This window comes from Delphinapterus leucas, chromosome 1 (genome assembly GCF_059928025.1).
Source record: "Delphinapterus leucas isolate spDelLeu-1000000601 "Yukka" chromosome 1, BTC_Dleu_Yukka2, whole genome shotgun sequence".
Classification (NCBI taxonomy): Eukaryota; Metazoa; Chordata; class Mammalia; order Artiodactyla; family Monodontidae; genus Delphinapterus; species Delphinapterus leucas.
The window spans coordinates 112,495,377-112,514,328 of NC_143129.1; the positions used below are offsets into that span (position 1 = coordinate 112,495,377).

The window sequence follows — 18,952 nt, forward strand, 5'->3', positions numbered from 1 at the left end:
TTAGTTGCGACGTCTGCTCTATATTCTATGGACATTTAAAAATTATTTTTTGGGCTTTCCTGGTGGCACAGTGGTTAAGAATCCGCCTGCCAATGCAGGGGACACAGGTTCGAGTCCTGGTCCGGGAAGATTCCACATGCCACAGAGTAACTAAGCCCGTGAGCCACAACTACTGAGCCCACGTGCTGTAACTACTGAAGCCTGCGCACCTAGATCCTTTGCTCCACAACAAAAGAAGCCACCACAATGAGCACCCACTGCAACGAAGAGTAGCCCCCACTCGCCGCAACTAGAGAAAGCCCGCGCGCAGCAACCCAACGCAGCCAAAAATAAAAATAAATAATTTTTTAAAAAAAAATTTATTTTTTTATTAATATAAGAATTAATTTTGATCAGTTTTCTAAAGCTATAAATAGTGTACTTTAAATTGAATGGCTCCAGTATGATACATAATCCTTTCAACAATGCAAGCCCTTAAGTAAACTGTTCTTTTTATATAAACGAAAGGTTCTGAATAGGAAATTTTCATACGGTGTCTAGTTGGCAATGCCCGAATCATAAGAATTAATCACCTTTCAGGGAGAGCCTCTCAAATACATGTCTTAATAATGCAACTTTTGAAGTTAACTTCTTTAAAACGTTCCTTTGGGGACTACTGAAACAAAGAGAATGTGTCTATTTTAACTTCACAATAATACCAAAATTCATTTGTACAAATATGATTACAACAGTAGGTACACAATGGCATTCCTATTGACTGAATTAATGAATTATATCCTTGCCTAGATATGAAAAAACTTGTTGCAAGTATCATCAGATAAAAACAAAATGTTAGTGTTCAAATAGTGAACTGTGAAATACTGGTTTTATAACTCTTTCCTGAACTAAATATTTGTTATTTGCTATTTGTAGGTGTTTTATGGTGTCTACATACACTAGATTTTAAAAATTATCTACTTTCCTCAGCTTCAGCCACTTCTCATTATCACATCAGCTCATTATCTGTAACTGCAGAAACCCAAGTTATTAACAGAAAAACAAAAGTTTCTGTTTTACAAAGAGCTGGAATGTGAACTGGTATCCTTTCTTAGCTCAACTCCAATAATTAAGCCTAAAAGGATATCTTTTCCAGAGTTGTTTATTGTCAATAATCACTCCCTTCTCTTTCTACAAGATCAGAACAAACAACAGCCTAAGTTTTTGCTCCTTAATACTAGTTCTAACTAAAGATTGTTTTTAAACTAATGCAGTAACAGTTAAAAGTTCTGATATGGAAAAAGTCATTTGATAGATTTTTAAAAATGAGATTAGATCAATTTCCTTTTACTTCTGAAAAGAAATACATGAACCATTATTCTAAGAAATGAGGAATTTTATTTTTGGCTTACAGTCTTTCAAATAAGATACTCATAGAATTAATAAAAAGTTTAAAAAATTACTTTTAAAATGCTAGATTTAAATGAGCTCAAGCTCAAGCACTTATTCAGCAATTAAATTAATTTCTAAACATAGCCAGCAGGTTCAAAAACAGTTTCATGCATTTTAAAATATCCTGTGATACATTTTTAAAAAGTAATCTAAAAAGATAAGTCGGTAAACTGGTATTAATAAAAACACACAACACAGAGTAATAAAGGGAATGCTACATACACACACACACACACACACACACACACACACGCACACACGCACACACACCATCTGCCCCTCCAGTTCTCTAAAGATGGCATTTGAGGTTGTCAGCAAAAAAAAAAGCTTCATCTAATTTCAGTGACAGTAAAAATGCTTAAGAATACAGTACAGAATTTCTAGTTAACAATACTGTATAGTATACTAGAAAGTAGCTAAGAGAGATCTTATGAAAGTTCTCATCATAAGAAAAGAAAAACTTGTAACTATGTGTGATGATGATGTTAACTAGAATTGTTGTGATAATCTTTTAGCAACATATACATGTATCAAATTGTTATGTTGTATACCTAAAACTATTACAATGTTATACGGCAATTATATCTCAATAAAAAAATAAAATTTAAAATACAGAATTTCTAGAATAAGTTGTTTTAAGATCTCAACATGAAGAAACTGGACAAATTACTACTAATCATCGTTTGCTGTCTTCTACACCTGAGATCAATTAACTCCAACTCCTAAAAGCAAACACAACACATACTCTCCTAACTAAGAGAATAATGGATATAAAATATGATTTCAAACTCAGTCTACTTTCCTGTAAATCTCTGATATATACACTTTACATAGCTTTAATATATTAAACTTCTAAGACATTGTTTTACTTCGCTTGAAAACCAATTTAACATTCATTCAGCACAAAGTACTTTAATACTTTCCAGTCAAGAGTGTGAACCCAAAACTCTTGACTCACTGTAAAAAATGTCTTTAAACAGACATAATTATTTTCTAAACAAAACTAAAACATTTCTTTATTCAAATATAAATAAAAATATTTCCATAATCCACAAGAGACTTTTCTGTCTTCCTTAAATTCAAGGTATTAAAATAAGCCTGTGCATTCATTATACAGCACTGTTCAACAGAACTTTCTGTGATGATCAAAATGTTCTATATATCAATGCTGCCCATATGGCAGTCACTAGCCACATGTGGCTACTGAGCACTTAAAAATGTGGCTAATGTGAATGAAGAATTAAATTTTAAATTTTATTTAATTTCAATTAATTTAAACTTTAATAGCTACATATGACTAGTGGCTACTGCACTGAACAGTTATACCCTATCAAACGATCACAACTAGGTACAATACCTCAGTGCAATATATATTAAAAAAAGATCATCAAAGGAAGCAAGTCAAGTGTCCATTAATGGATGAATAAACAAAATGTGGTATATACATACAATGGAATATTATTCAGGATTAAAAAGGAAGGAAATTCATGCTATAACAAAGATGAACCTTGAAGACATAAGCTAAGTGAAATAAGCCAGTCACAAAAAGATATACACAGCATGATTTCACTTATATGTCAAACTCATAGCGACAGAAAGTAGAAGAGTTTTTGCCAGGACCTGAGGAAAGGGGGTAGTGAGAAGTTAGTGTTTAATGGGTACAGTTTCAGCTTTCCAAGATGAAAAGAGTTCTACAGATGGATGGTGGTGATAGTTGTACAACACGGTGGATGTACTTAATGCCACTGAGCTATACACTTAAAAATGATTACCATGGTAAATGTTATGTGCATTTTACCACAATTAAAAAACTTTTTTAAAAGCATCATAATCTGACCAAATAAGTACTTCTGATAAAAGAGCTAACTGGAAATCTAAAGTCACTGAAAAAGGAAATACAGTGCTTTTTTTTTAACAGAAGAAAACATCAGATTTGCTGAAAGAAAGTTATAGTAACCCCATTAGGAATCAAGTTGTATTACATTATCCCATTATAGCCTAGCCAAGAGCTGAGCATTTTACTTCTACAGGATCTAGGTGGACAGAGAATATTGTCTTTTTTAAGAAGGCGCAAGGTTAGACAGAGTAAAGTCAAAGCTGAATGGCAAAGTATTGATACTTAGTGTTTTGTTGTTTGGTTTGGTTTGGTTTTAGGCACTGGCAATAGAGCTGGCCTTGAGCGAGTCACATATTGAGCAACAAGAAAAATAAAACCCAGAAATACATTCAGTTAACTGTATAGCTATTTTTAACTTCCTTAGAAGATAAAATGAACTCTATTTTAGTGGTAGGGCATAATAAAAGTACAGTTCTCAGACTGTAAAGAGCATAGCAAGGAAAAACTAGGGTAGGGATGAGAATACTACCACTAATAAGAAATTACTTAGGCACAAGAAAGGAGGATAAAATTAATGTAGATAACAAAAACAAATAGATCATCCTTTTTTCTCACAAGTCTATCTGAATGTATTTAGGCCCAAATGCTATGATCACTAGAAGTGTTAACATGTTACAACAAAATATTTTAGGAAAGTTATTAGATGCTCAAGTGGAAAAGGGCTTATAAAATGAAGTTTATTCTAAGGTGTTTTAAAAACTTTTTTATTTAAAGCAGTTTATTACTATAAGATATTTGCCCCCACAAACAAACTAGAAATAAGTGCAGACTAAATTTTAACATGAGAGATATATATTATTCCTTTAAAAGATATAAAATGAGTAATTTTTCAGTGCACTAATATGTCTCATGCATATAAAATACTCACTTTGCAAGTCGATATTGTGGGTAACATGATTGGCCTATTTAAACATATATAATTTATAAATATAGAAAATATCATTCAACTTCATTAGTAATAAATTCTTTAAATGATTTTTAAATTATGTATAAACTTTAAACCATGATAAACTCTCCAGAAGTTACACACTACTACTGCTGGAATCACTATGCCTCTACAATATTTTTATCTTATAAAAATTCTACAAAGGACTTTGATACTACCGTGAATACGCACAACTAGGTGGCAAACTATGTATTGCCTTTATAGCTGTTCTGTTCCCTTGAAAAAAAAATGACATTCATTTTTAAAATAGCTTTAAAAATGTTAACCATTTTTTAAGCATAGTAAAGAAAAAGATTACAACTTTAAAAGTTAATAAAACTAGAATTGTATAGAGTACTAAAATGAGGGATAGGAGTCAGAAGATAACGGTTTAGGTTAAAGCAGGCATTGGCTGAGTAAACATGAACACCTGTAAACTGGGTATAATAATTCCTCCCTATGCCTAACTAAAAGGGTCATCTTAAGAATCAACTGAAATAATACATATAAAAGTGCTTTATAACACAAAAATGCTTCACAAACAGAGTGATATTGCTATTAGTAATATTACTCATATTTTTTCTACATCTTCCTTTATTTTGTATGAGGTAACCAACAAACACCAGTTTCACTTCTATAATTACCATTACAGTACAGTAAAATAAAGACTATCTGCCATCTTGCTAACTTCAAAAAAAAGGAAAGGAAAGGAAAGGTCCACTTTTTTTTTTTAAGATTTAGTCAAGTGGGTTTTTTTAGGGATTTGATAAGAATTTTACTTTAGATCTGATACTTAAGATTTCCAATCCTTAAAAGGACAAACCAAAACTAAGTGTAGAATTTTATACAGAGTTTTATGAGGTTTTAACACAATGAAAACATACACCAGAACAAAAATTTATAGTAAAATGAACTCTCCTGATGCTGGAGTGCAAAGACAAGGTTTCCACAGCAACAAAATGAAAAGTCAATTATTCTAACCAATAAGCAACAAACAATTGGACATTTAGTATAACTTACACATCAAAGCTCGAACATATTCAATTAGAGTTGATATTATTTATTAATATTCAGAAGTATATTACCACAAGTCTGTTTCTTCAGTGCTGAAATGTGAGGGACCATTTTGGAATCTGCAGATATATAATCTTAGTTCAAATTTATAAAAAGTCCAAAAGCCTCTAGGAAAGGACAAAATAAGGATCTGAACTTATTTAAACTGCTTCATGAAATCTCTGAATTGTTCTATTGCTCAATATTTACAATGCATATTTTTTGCATGACAAATAACAGACTCTTATATGAAAGCTCAATCCTAGAAGTTCATCATTTATCAAACTATCATTTTCTTATTATTCTTACACACATAACTTCAGCATACTGATAATTTAAATTAAGACAATCATGGAAATACACACATCTTTCAGATAGCTATCCTCATTATACCCTCTATGAAGCAAAAGAGGAAAGAAAAGAGGGGAAAACAACCTATGAAGTATGGTCAGTTCTCTAGATCTCTTATGCCCAACTTCAGCCAGCCTGTCAACCACAAAACTTAAATATTTAAAGAAAAATGAAGTAATCCTAAAACATAAACCTGCAGGGGAAAGATTACTGTTTATTATATACCAGGAACTTTATGTACATCATTTAAAAAAATACATCAGGGAAATGCAGATCAAAACCACAATGAGATATCACTTCACACCGGTCAGAACGGCTATCATCAAAAAGAACAAAAATAACAAAAGACAGAAAAAGAAAAATATCGTATGATACTGCTTACATGCAGAATCTAAAAAAAAAAAAAAATGATACAAATGAACTTACTTACAAAACAGAAAGTGACTCACAGACTTAGAGAATTAACTTATGGTTACCAGGGTGGAAGAGTGTGGGGGAGGGAGAGTTAGGGAGTTTGGGATTGACATGTACAAGCTGCTATATTTAAAATGGATAACCAACAAGGACCTACTGTATTGTGCATAGAACTCTGCTCAATATTATGTAGCAACCTAAATGGGAAAATAATTTGAAAAAGAATAGATACATGTATATTTATAACAGAATCACTTTGCTGTACACCTGAAACACAACATTGTTAATCAACTATATTCCAACATAAAATAAATTTCAAACAAACAAATAAATGCTGGCGACGATGTGGAGAAAAGGGAACCCTCATACACTGTTGGTGGGAATGTAAATTGGTGCAGCCACTGTGGAAAACAGTATGGAGGTTTCTCAAAAAACTAAAAATTGAACTGCACAAGACCCAGTAATTCCACTCCTGGGTATGTATCTGAAAAAAACAAAAACACTAATTCTAAAAGATACATACACCCCAGGGTTCACAGCAGCATTATTTACCATTGCCAAGATATGCAAGCTACCTAAGTGTCCATCCACAGATGAATGGATAAAGAAGCTGTGGTATATATACAATGGACTACTACTTAGCCATAAAAAAGAATGAAATTTTGCCATTTGCAGCAACATGGAGTTGGAGGGTATTACGCTAAGTGAAATAAGTCAGACAAAGACAAACACTGTATGATATCACTTACATGTGGAATATAAAAAATACAACAATCTAGTGAATATAACAAAAAAGAAGCAGACTGACTGATATAGAGAACAAATTAGTGGTTACCAGTGGGGAGGGGGAGAACAAATTAGTGGTTACCAGTGGGGAGGGGGAGGAGGTAGGGGCAATATAGGGGTAGGGGATTAAGAGGTACAAACTATTACGTATAAAATAAACTACAAGGATATACTGTACAACATAGGGAATATAGCCAATATTTTATAATAACTATAAATGGAGTATAACCTTTAAAAATTGTAAATTACTATATTGTACACTGTAACTTACATAATATTGCACATCAACTATACTTCAATTAAAAAAAAAACCTTACAATAGCCCTGAGCCAGAAATTATCACCATTTTTATAAGAAAACTTGCCTCATGGAGCTAAATAACCCACAAAGTCAGAGAGCTAATTTGTGCTGAATATGGGATTTAAACCTAGATCTGTATGATTTCAAAACTTTACCTACTAGACCAGTGATTTCAACTAGGCCTTAAAATGATTGATCAGTAAATTTCCAAAAAGAAATTTGGCAGATATATATAAGATTACTGATTTATTATTTTGCCAGTTAGAATATAACTATCAATTATTCTAATCATTTCTTAAAAGAGAGTACATTTTGACATCAAGAATGGAAGGATATAAAGAGAAGCAGAAACAGCAAAATCTCAGAATGGAGTACAGTCCGCATCTCTACTTATAAACTGGCAACTTTATATAGACATATACAGAATACATACTCATACAACATTGTTCTTAGGGTGAAAATATCATCATGAACAGCACTGGTCCATGACTTACTAGTTGTAACATGCTTAAGTATCTTCAAAAAAAATGCATACTTTTAAAACTCAACGCTTCCTTTTCTTTACGTATCAAACTGATAATGCATCAAGAATTGATAGGGTCAAGTATCTTTATTGTCACAGGCACTTCTAACTGACAGCCTCATTAGTAGATAAAAGAATACTTCCCTGCTCCTCAAGGCTCCCAAGAGAACAGAAAATTAGATAACTTTTACTGATACAGCAAGAAATAAGTTTTGCTGTTTACAACTATACCTGTTTTCTAAGGAGGACTGATTCTTTTAATATATAAGGTCTTGTTTGATGAACACTTGAGGAACTTGGCTCTGCCTTTTAAGAGGAAGAATTTGAGGGAACTGAACTGTTCTTCTTTAGGGAGAGAAGAATTTGGAGTTTTGATGGCAAATAAGAAAGAAAGGATTGAAGAATAGACAGGAAGTTGAGGAGAGAGGAGCCAACCATGGGATATGAAACTGGGTATACTATGGGGGAGAGGACTTAGTGAAATATAAGTATCTTTGCTGAAACCAATTAAGTTGTTACATGCCTATAAACATATGTAGAAACAGAAACCCAGGAAGCAGAGGGTGCCCTGAGAATTTAAGTGCTTCCCACCAGGAAAACAAATCTTGGGGAGACTTAGGATTTCCATAGGCCATAAGATTGTGGGTTCAAGCCTATCCTACCTAGAGCTTGAAGGTAAGATCTGTCCTTCAGATCAACTAGCTAGTCATCAAGAATAGTCCTAATGAAAAAGCAAACATGGGCATTGTTGAGAGAGAAGGAATGATATAAGAGATGCTGCACAAAGTGAAAGGCTAGGGTAAGAACCTGAGCAGACAGGAGATAGGGGGTGGTTACTGGAGTGGGGTGAGTCTGGGAAAAGGAGGAGCAGAGAAAAATGCCAAAAGAAGAAAGAGAAACTATAGTATATGGGTTAAGAGGAATTTGTCCTCTCAAGTCAGAGAGCATCTTGGTTCATGCCAATTATGTGACCATGGAGGTTATTTCCTTTAAACTTTTGCTTTCTTGCCTATAAAGTAGAGATAATAGTACAAATTCAGTAGAATTGTCTTAAGGATTCAGTGAAATAACATCAATATAAATTAGTTATAATTTGTTTTTAATAACATAAAAAATTGCTATTTTTATTATTACTTGCTTCAGTTGTATCTAGACTTTGTTCCTTCTGCCAGTAGAAAATTCTCAGTCTGAGATGAGGAACTAAATTATTATGACTAAAGGTAATAAACTTAAAATCATGTACATGTCAAGTGGCCCTACCCAAAGAAAAACGACACAATGCAGTTCTGCTCCCTCAAAAAGACCATAACAAAAGCAAGAACAAAGTTTTAGGTAATAAACTTAAAATCTGGGGACTTTTGGACATGAGCCTGTTATTTATTCAACAGACATTAACAAGTAGCTACTATTTACAAGTTGCTCTGCTAAGGACTAAAGGCGTAAAGGTGAAGACAGGACATATAGTTCTTTTTGTCAAAGATTTTAAGCATTCAACACAGCAGAGAAAATGAGGTAGGATGCAAACAACTATGGTGCAATACAATGTATGGTAAAAGTCATGAGATAGAAAATATCCTACGTAAATTTTGAGGAGACATTATACATGACTAGGGGAAAATAAGAAAAAAAATTAAAAAGCAAATCTAAACTAGGCCCTAAAGAAACATTCCAGTTGAAAAAAATAAAACAATAAAATACAGACAGAATATAGGTGAGGAAAAATCACTAATCATGGTGTGCCTAAAACATAGGCTGTTTGCATGAAAAGAGTTAAGAATTAAAAGGTATTTTGGGGGGCTTCCCTGGTGGCGCAGTGGTTGAGAGTCCGCCTGCCGATGCAGGGGACATGGGTTCGCGCCCCGGTCCGGGAGGATCCCACATGCCGCGAAGCGGCTAGGCCCGTGAGCCATGGCCACTGGGCCTGCGCGTCCGGAGCCTGTGCTCCGCAACAGGAGAGGCCACAGCGGTGAGAGGCCCACGTACCGCAAAAAAAAAAAAAAAAAGTATTTTTGAGGGCTTCCCTGGTTGCACAGTGGTTAAGAATCGCCTGCCAATGCAGAGGACACGGGTTCAAGCCCTGGTCTGGGAAGATCCCACATGCCGTGGAGCAACTAAGCCCGCAAGCCACAACCACTGAGCCTGCATGCCACAACTACTGAAGCTCGTGTGCCTAGAGCCCATGCTCCGCAACGAGAAGCCACTGCAATGAGAATCAACGGGGAGCAGCCCCTGCTCGCCGCAACTAGAGAAAGCCCGCGAGCAGCAATGAAGACCCAATGCAGCCAAAAATAAATTAATTAATTAATTAAAAGAAAAACGAAAGAAAGAAAATCCTCCACAGGATTGCCTTTGCACCTACGTCAAAAATAAATTAAAAAGAAAAAAAGGTATTCTAGGGCCACGGCAATGACAGCTTTCAGCTCTGAGCTAAGGAATTAGGATTGTATCTCACAAGCAGTCAGGAGTCACTGAATGCTGCAGACAACTTCTGAATCTAGCAGCTGTACATAGTCTAAACAAAAACAGAATGAGACTGAAGAAGTAGAGGTGGAATATCAAGATACTGTAATCATTCAAATGATAATGAGAGCCCAAACTTGGGCAGTGGCAAAGCAATGAATGAATTCAATTTACATAAATAGAAGAATCAACTGAAGAGGCTGAGACAGCAGTCAAATGAAAGTGACCAGCAGATCTTTCTAACACGGGCAACAAAAGAATGATCACCTTCAGAAATACAGAAAAGTCAGATATAGTAAACGGGTCACAGAATTAGTCATAGAAATCAGTCATTTATTTATTAAGCATTATTTATTCAAGCATATATCAAGTGAAAGCCATATGTCAGGTGCTAGGGGCATAAAACTGAGTAAGACCTAGTTCCTGTCCTGAAAGTGGGAGACACACATATAATTTAACAATTAACTGCCATATTGGATGATATATTCAATCACAGGAGCTGCAAAATGAGAAGTAGGCTAATTTGCCAATGGATCAAAATGCTACATGACGAATCACTAAATTCACTTATTTATTAAAAATGTACCTTAAGTAAAAGTCTTCTTGATTATATGATATGAATATATTTATATATTCAACAAATACATTTTTCTTAGTGGAATTTAAGGAGTGTCCAATTAGTCAAAAGTTTTTTAGGCATACTATCAATAAATTTAACAAAAATTAAATTTAATTTTTTTTCATCAACAGATATCACAGCAATGGCAAGAACTGCATTTAGGATTCCAGGTTTGTAAATACCAGTAAATTCTGCAAGAGATGATTATTTTCTATTTTATACCCAGTATTAAATCTGATCAGCTACAGCACTTTATTGACAAGCTATGCATATGACTGAATGACCAATTCACATAATTCTAGACTTGGAATATATTGTCCTTCAAATGAAAGAATAAAATATTAATAATTAGTAATAGTAATAAATTTGCACTGAAAAGATATGGAATGGGAAAATAAGCAACTGATGGACTATTTACATATATAATTTACACTATTTATTTCTAAATTTACCCTTTGAGTCAAATAACATTTGAGTGCCTAGTATGTGTTAAACAATACAATATTTTATACAACTTCCTATAGCTGTTCCTGTGGAAACTTTGTAAATCCATGAGTCATAAACTGTATAACTTTACCCTTTCTATACCAAACCTAGACTAGATATTAAGTGCAGGCTTGCTGATCACAATGATGTAAATGATTTTCAATATTTGCCAAAAAGGTAAAACACTTAAAACTGTCCCTCCCACAAACCCCCAAAAGTGAAAAGACAAGTTACAAACTGAGATAAGACATTCACAATACACACAAAGGATTTATATGAGGAATATAAAGAACTCTTATAAATCAATTTAAAAAACACAGAAAAATAGGCAAGACTCATGAACAGAAATTTCACTGAAGAGGAAACATAAAAGGCCACTAAACATTAAAAAAAAAAATGTTCTACATCAGTGATGATCAGGAAAATGCAAATCAAGACCATTTGAGGAGATCGCATTTTACACTCTTCTGATTTGTAAAAATTAAAAGACAACAGCAAATGTCAGAAAGGATGGATGACCAAGGGATCTTTTGTCTCTTACCTGCTGACATGACTATAAATTGGCACAACCACACTGCAGCTGGGCATTACCCTGTGAGGCAACAATTCTACATCTGGGTATATAATTAATAGAAACTCTTACATATATGCAATAAGAAAGAATACACAGAACATCCATAGTATCATCGTTCACAATTACAAAAACCAGAAAATAAATAAAGGCCCAACAAGGAAAAGTCAGTGGATAAATATCCAAATATCCAATAAGGGGACAGTTGAATATTTTACTCATTGAAATATCACCCAGCAATTAAAATGAGTGATTACAGCAACATACAATAATATGGTTAAATCAGCAATAAGTGAAAAATCAAGTTTAGAGAGATTATATTAACACAATTATATAAAAACAACTAAAATAAAAGATATAACTTTTAGAATTGTATATCCAACAAAACTAAAAAAAGAGAATGAACACAGGACTCAGGATGATGGTTACTTTGGATGACAAGAAGGTGGAGGTAGGGGGATGGAATGAAGAAAAACCATGTATAGGTTAGTTCCTAGCTTTTAGGGGGAGTTGGGGAGTGAGTGGTGGTCCATGGGTGTTTATTACAATGATATATGGATGGATAATGATTAATCCAAACCAGTGTACCTAAGGTTTAATAAATGGGAAAAAAAATCTGAAAATTTAATGAAATTTATTCAATGAAAATTCTGAAACAGACAAAAAAAGCACCTCCTTAGAGAATCTCTAAGGAAACAACTATAGGAAAGGGAAAACAATATGATTAATTGTAAAATATATGATATTTAGCATACGTATTGGGTGATAAGTGTATTTTCTATAATCTAAAATAAATTCTAAATTCTGTAATAACAACTTTCCAATAAACTACGTTGTTTGTAAGCCAGGGCAGTAAAGCTTCAACCAATTAGAAAAAGTAAACATTGCCAAGTTCCTAAAATAGATATAGCCTAATAACAGTATATATTATGTATTTCTTGTCTATCAGTTCATCTCTATAACATGACACCAACAGTTACCTTCAAATCTAAGGTATTTATCATCAAATACACTCCTCCCAGGCTTTCCTGTTCTTCATTTTTAACAGACAATATTTATGTATATAATATTACACAAATTTAATTTTTCTGAGATTGTGAAAAACTAAATGTGACAACAGAGCTAGTTTCAAATAAGATTTCATTAAATAAAATTAAGAGAAACTAGACATGTATCAAAATAAATGTTCTCTATTTCTGCTTTTCTAAGATATCAGAAGTTTACTTTTTCATTAGTACGTTTTTCTCAGTTCAAGATTTTAAGTATCTTTTTAAAGCTTTTAACTAGTTTCGACTTTCTTTGTTGCCAAGTTTGAACTCTGCTGCATACCAAAAGTTATTCGTATTAAATGTTACATGATTTCTGTCATACTCTGATTAGAGTAAAATTCGTTTTTGAAATACAGTAGACATTTGACAATTGTTCAACAGAGTACACAGTACTACAAAATGATGTAAAATTAACTACTCTGTTCAAATATCATGTATGCTTCTGGAAGTAACATTATTTTAAGTGATATTCATCTCTCTATTAACTAATTAGAGATGATCGAAAAAATGATCATTTTAGAGCCATCATTTTATAATACCAGTTTCAGCACAAAGATTTACTCAAAATAAAAATATTTTGAGATAAAAAAGTCAATAAAGCTACTTTGATCCACTTATCTAGAACTAGTGGCAATTTTATTTTTTACCTACAGCTATTTCTATCTTAAAACTCTATGAACCTCATTTCTCTTTACAATTCTAATAAGTAAAATAGGATACAGAAGGGAGGAAAAATATCAAATGAGTATGTCGTATACCTTAAAATCACACATTGTATGTCAAATATATCTCAATTTTTTTACAAAAGGGAGGAAAAAGAGGAAATGGACTCAAATGCCATGGGACTTATAAGTTGGAAAAGCTTGTCAATTACTCTGATAGAACTATTAGCACCTTCTATTTTCTTTGATGCTTTTCTGCATTTTCCAGATTTTCTAGAATACACTTGTATTACATTGATAATTTGAAAAAAAACTGTAAAATGTGTCTTAACCATCTACCTACTTTCTCATGCTACATTCCCCCAACTCATGCTAGTCTTAATCCTCCCAACACAGACACCTTCTACGTTCCAGTATCACTGCAAAATTAGATGCCACCTCCTAATTTCCCATCAAATGTGTAAAATAAGAGGGTGCTATATATAGATATAACATAACTAGTGCAGAAATCCCTTTTGAACTTTTTAAGGGAATATTTTTGGGACAAGGGATTAGAAATGTAAAATAAAGAAAACTAAGTAATTTCTTAAGTCAATGATCATAGTCAACTTTCAACAGTCAAGACATTTCTCATCCTAGGTAACAAATGGAGCCTTCTCATCAATGTACTGTGTACCTACTCAGTGCCAAACACACAGCTTGGTTACATAGCTTAAAATTTTAAAGCAAAGTCTATCTTACGGACAGTCTACAGAGAAACGTGAAATCTTTTGGAAGGTTTTGGGTGAACATCTGACAACTTTCATCAGAAACATTAATTGTTAAATGAAGAAAACCTGCAAAAATGTTATTGTACTGTTATTCTTTGTAGAATGTTATACCTTATTTGCAATAATAAAGCACTGTTAAATTATAGACTACCAGGGCTTCCCTGGTGGCGCAGTGGTTGAGAGTCCGCCTGCCGATGCAGAGGACACAGGTTCATGCCCCGGTCTGGGAAGATCCCACATGCCGCGGAGCGGCTGGGCCCGTGAGCCATGGCCGCTGAGCCTGTGTGTCCGGAGCCTGTGCTCCGCAACGGGAGAGGCCACAACAGAAAGAGGCCCACGTACCGCAAAAAAACAAAAACAAACAAACAAACAAAAATTACAGACTACCAAATAAAATGTGGAAATCACTTTTCCTTGTTCGAGAGGAACCTAACAAGTAGTATAAAGTTTATATTAAAGTTAACTCTGGTTAACTACATTTTGGGCCAATTTTTAGAAAGTTCACACATTTACAATATTGGAATGCAAAACATTTATGGGTCCGCATATTACAAAATGGTGTAGTGGAAAAGATATAAATACAAATTCAAGCTCAGACTTAACATTGTGAACATGAATGACTGACTTAACTATTCCTGAACTTAGTTTCCTGATCTGTAAAATGGTAATAACAACACTCACTTTATTGGATTGTTTTAAAGATTACATAAGGTACACAGGGTACCAAGTACAATGTCTATCATACAGCAGATAATCAATAAACGTTATTTGTACTCTCCTCTAGAAAGTGAAAGCCATATCCTGTCATCTTTATGCCCTCCAATATACCTTTGGTAGATACTCAATAAAGGTTTCTTGAAATGAATCCCTGTAGCTTAAGACCAGCTACCTCAACCTTCCACTTGAGCAAGTCACCTCTACCTAAATAAATTCTGCTGAGAATGGAATTCAAGATTCCCAACACTTTATTAGCTATTTTGATGAACATGAATATCCGATAATCAACAAGGTAACTTTATAAGTATGCTACTCGATATCTGGGGCTACACTCTACAAAATTATCGTTGTAGCCAACATTTTCATTTTGAGATTCTTTATATAGTTTTCATTATTAGCTCAGTTTCCTTGAAAATAAACTTTAATTTCTTTGGCCTCATGAAAGTATCACACTCATTTTCCCACTACACTTCAAATAAAAAACAAGAGAACTTGACATAACAAGTTAATTACAAGAGATAAAAATTAGAAATTGCCAACTAAGTTTATGTTTTTTAACAGCCTATTTTTATTTTTACCACAGCAAATATTCTTCCTTACACATTGAAGCCTCTAGCCTTCAAAGTTTGTATATACTTTATTAATGATTCTTTCTTGAATGTCTCTTAAATTACTAACAAGAGTTAGAAACATTACATTATATAGAAATATTACAACAATTAACAAGACCGTGGTTTCAGATTTTCTTTGTCTTTCCACAATCAAAACTTATTAATAAGCCAATTCCACCTCAAGTAAAGTATTTCAAATTCTGCCATATAATTCGAAAAATAATTTTTTACATGTTGGATATACAATGTTTCTAAATAAATAAGTATAAATTTCATTAAAAGAAGTTGTAACATGTAACTTTCAGAGTGAGAAAAGATATGGCAAAGTAACAATTTCAACTAAACAATTTAAAAACTTGCTACACAAATTATTATTTAATTACTTAAAATCTGTATGGCAGAAAAGCATTAAGAACCTCACATTAAACAACTTTTCAATTTAAATAAATTCAAACAACTTAGAAGGTTTTTAAAAACTGTTTCTCCAAACAAGTTTGATAAATATTTGGTTACTATATTCTAGTTTCATGACCCAATGAAATAATAAAATGTTTGCACAGATGCATATACTTGGTGAAGCAAATTTTATCATAGTTCATCTTGAGTGCTGATATAAATAATATTTTCAATTATTTTAATAAACATGATAAAGTCCAAATGCAATAACTTTTATTAGAATTGGGAGTCAAATACACCAAGAAAAATGTCCTGGATATACATGACAACCTAAAATGTAACACTTATTAAAAACTATTCTTTTACTGGAGGGGGTTACATTTTAGTTTATTTAAAAGTCTAACTTTAGATTGGACGTTCCCCTAGTCTGGTCCCATTTTTAAAATACTCATATTTAAATATTCCTATTTATTTGACTTGCTTCTTTGTTATTGTAAAAAATGGTTTTATTAAAAGTCCCTAAATGTTATATTTTAATATACATGAAAATATATTTTCACATTCAGTACCAAAATAAGAGTTTTTTATGTCAACTTTCTATAAAATACAAATAAGGATGCCAAATACTTTATGATTCTGAAGCCACTCCACTCAAGGAAAAATTCTGTTATTTTCATGGCTTTTTTTCAGTCAGAAGTAAAATATGCTTTTCAAATTTCAAGACTAGGCAGTGGAAAGCATTTCTGATGTGCCTCAAACTTCATTTCAAAAGCTCACGTAAAGTAATAAAACAATAAATTCCATTCATTTAGCTAACTGGTATGCTGGAAGACTTCCTTAGAAAAGGCTAAGAGTAATTAAAACACTATATAGCAACATGTTCAATAATATGAAATTCAGCCTTGCATTTCCAAAGGATTCCAAATTTGCAAAAGTGCATTGATATACCTTGTTGAAATCTATTTTTATGGAGGAAAGATCGAGTATTATATACCTTCAAGCTTACATCTAACTGCACAATAAACCAAGCTAATATAGGAATTTATCGAAAATACATTTAAACAGCAAAAAACTTAGAAGCAACTGAATTTTGAAATCATCAAGAATGAACCCTTCAGAGTGTCTAGATTCAGCCTTCTCAAAAAAAATTAACTGCCCAACACACAAAAACGAATGTAAGTAGGCTATTTATTTTCTTTTAACTCCCATCTCAATCTTCGAGTAGCTAAAAGACGACTATATTTAAACAAACCAAAATAAGTTTAAGTCAAAGAACAAGCATGAAACTTTAATCCAGATGTAAACATCTCTGGGACACTCCAAAGTAAAGAAAAATAAACCCAACAAGGTAGCGCACGTACCCTGCACATCAAAGAGACCTAAACACCAATATCGTGCCTACATCATCAAATATTTAGCTGGAAAATGGGAAGAATAATATTGCTACTCAACGTGGACTTTAATTAAGGGATCTATTTTGTTCCCATCTTCTGCAACCATGTGGTGCCCAACATTTTCCCTTAGTCGACTGCTTTGCCGTTTGTAAACAACTTCTGTAGTTCTTTTTTTGGTATTCAAACAGGAGGGAAAATGAAAGCCTGAAAAGCATCAGCATCTGAGCTTCCGGATCTGAGCCGGGAGTAGCTGAGAAGGGGACCATGTAACTATCACTTGGTAAAAAAGAAATAAATGGGTTAGCCCTCAAAATAAAAGAAAGAAATCTAGTCACCTAAAGAGGGTTGGTGAAGTGAAGCCAGCATTTAGTGAGACACTTTATTTTTGTTTTTTCTTTAAAAAAAAAAAAAACTTGTCTGGGGGCTGGAAGTTATGGGGGCGCTCTTTGTGCAGAGTCGGAGGGGAAGGGGAGGGACAAGAAAACAGCTTGGGAGTCATTCAAAGGAGTTTAAGGAGCGGTGTTCGAGGGAAAGGCGGGGCGGGGTCCGGCCCGCAGGAGGTAGGGGGCGCCAGGGGTGTCCGCGGGCGGCTCTGACACAAGGGAGGGGGAGGCGAACTGGCCGCCCCGGAGACCGGGTGAGAGCAGACGCCGGCCGCAGGATGGGGTCCCTCTCGTAGGCAGAGTCAAATTAAGTTGGTGGCAGGCCACGGCTCCGGCGGGGGCAGAGGCTCTGGCTCCAGAAGGAAGCGGCTCCCGAGTGACATCCCCGAGTTTCCTCACTTAGCGGGCTAGGGGCGCGGCGGCCGCACGGCTCCCCTAGGCCCCCTACCCCGCGCCAGACTCTCTCCCTCTGCTCCGCCAGTGCCTCGTGCACGGGCCGCGGCCCTTACCTGCAGCTCCGTGAGCAGAATCTCCCCCCGTTCGGGGTTGGACGCCATTGCGTTCCGCTCTGGACTCCACACCTGGACGCGGCCGCTGCTGGCGGGCGAAGGGAGAAGGCGGGACGGGATCCGGGGTGGGGGGTGAGGAGCGGGGAGAGAAAGAAAAAAACCTAGGGATTCATGGAGGCGCAGCCCCTGCTGGAGGCGCGGCTTATTTCGCCCGGTTCTTGGAGAGCGGCGGGGAGCCGGGACACTCGTAGCGGGCTCCCCCTCGCCGCCGCCCGCCCGTGCTGGACTCCCTTGCTCAGTCGCTGCCTCAGGGAGACGCCAGGAGCCGCCTCGAACCTCTCGGTGCGGGGCTGTGCGGCCGCGGCGGCAACTCCTCCTGTCGCACCATTTGGCTGTCACCGCGTCGCAAAAGCGGCCTCACTTGGCGGCTGCCAGGGCACGTGACGGCCGCGGCCGCCGCCTCCCGCCGGGCGAAGGAGGTGGGGCGGAGGGGACCCAGAGGGCGGGAGCGGGGCGGGGCGGCTTCCGACCAGGCTCCGCGGCGGGGACTGCCATTGGACCCGGCCAGGGTGAAAAGCGGGGAGCGGACTGGGCTCGCGTCTCCTGGGAAGCGGGAAGAGGAAGAAGAAAACACACGCCCGCTTTCCT

The 18,952-nt window shown here is 35.2% G+C and overlaps 1 protein-coding gene across 5 annotated transcripts in view; it reads right to left on the reverse strand.

The window, feature by feature from the left end:
- The window catches only part of PKN2 (protein kinase N2), a 169,441-nt gene extending 150,713 nt beyond the window's left edge, over positions 1-18,728 (reverse strand). For 2 of the 5 annotated variants that reach the window (XM_089919912.1, XM_089919908.1), the window contains exon 1: positions 18,305-18,725. In XM_089919912.1, coding sequence (XP_089776038.1) covers positions 18,305-18,352 — 48 coding nt within the window. In that variant the 5' untranslated portion in view covers positions 18,353-18,725. The other 3 variants (XM_089919913.1, XM_089919907.1, XM_089919909.1) reach the window with 3 other exon arrangements.
- Between the last annotated feature and the right edge of the window lie 224 nt (positions 18,729-18,952).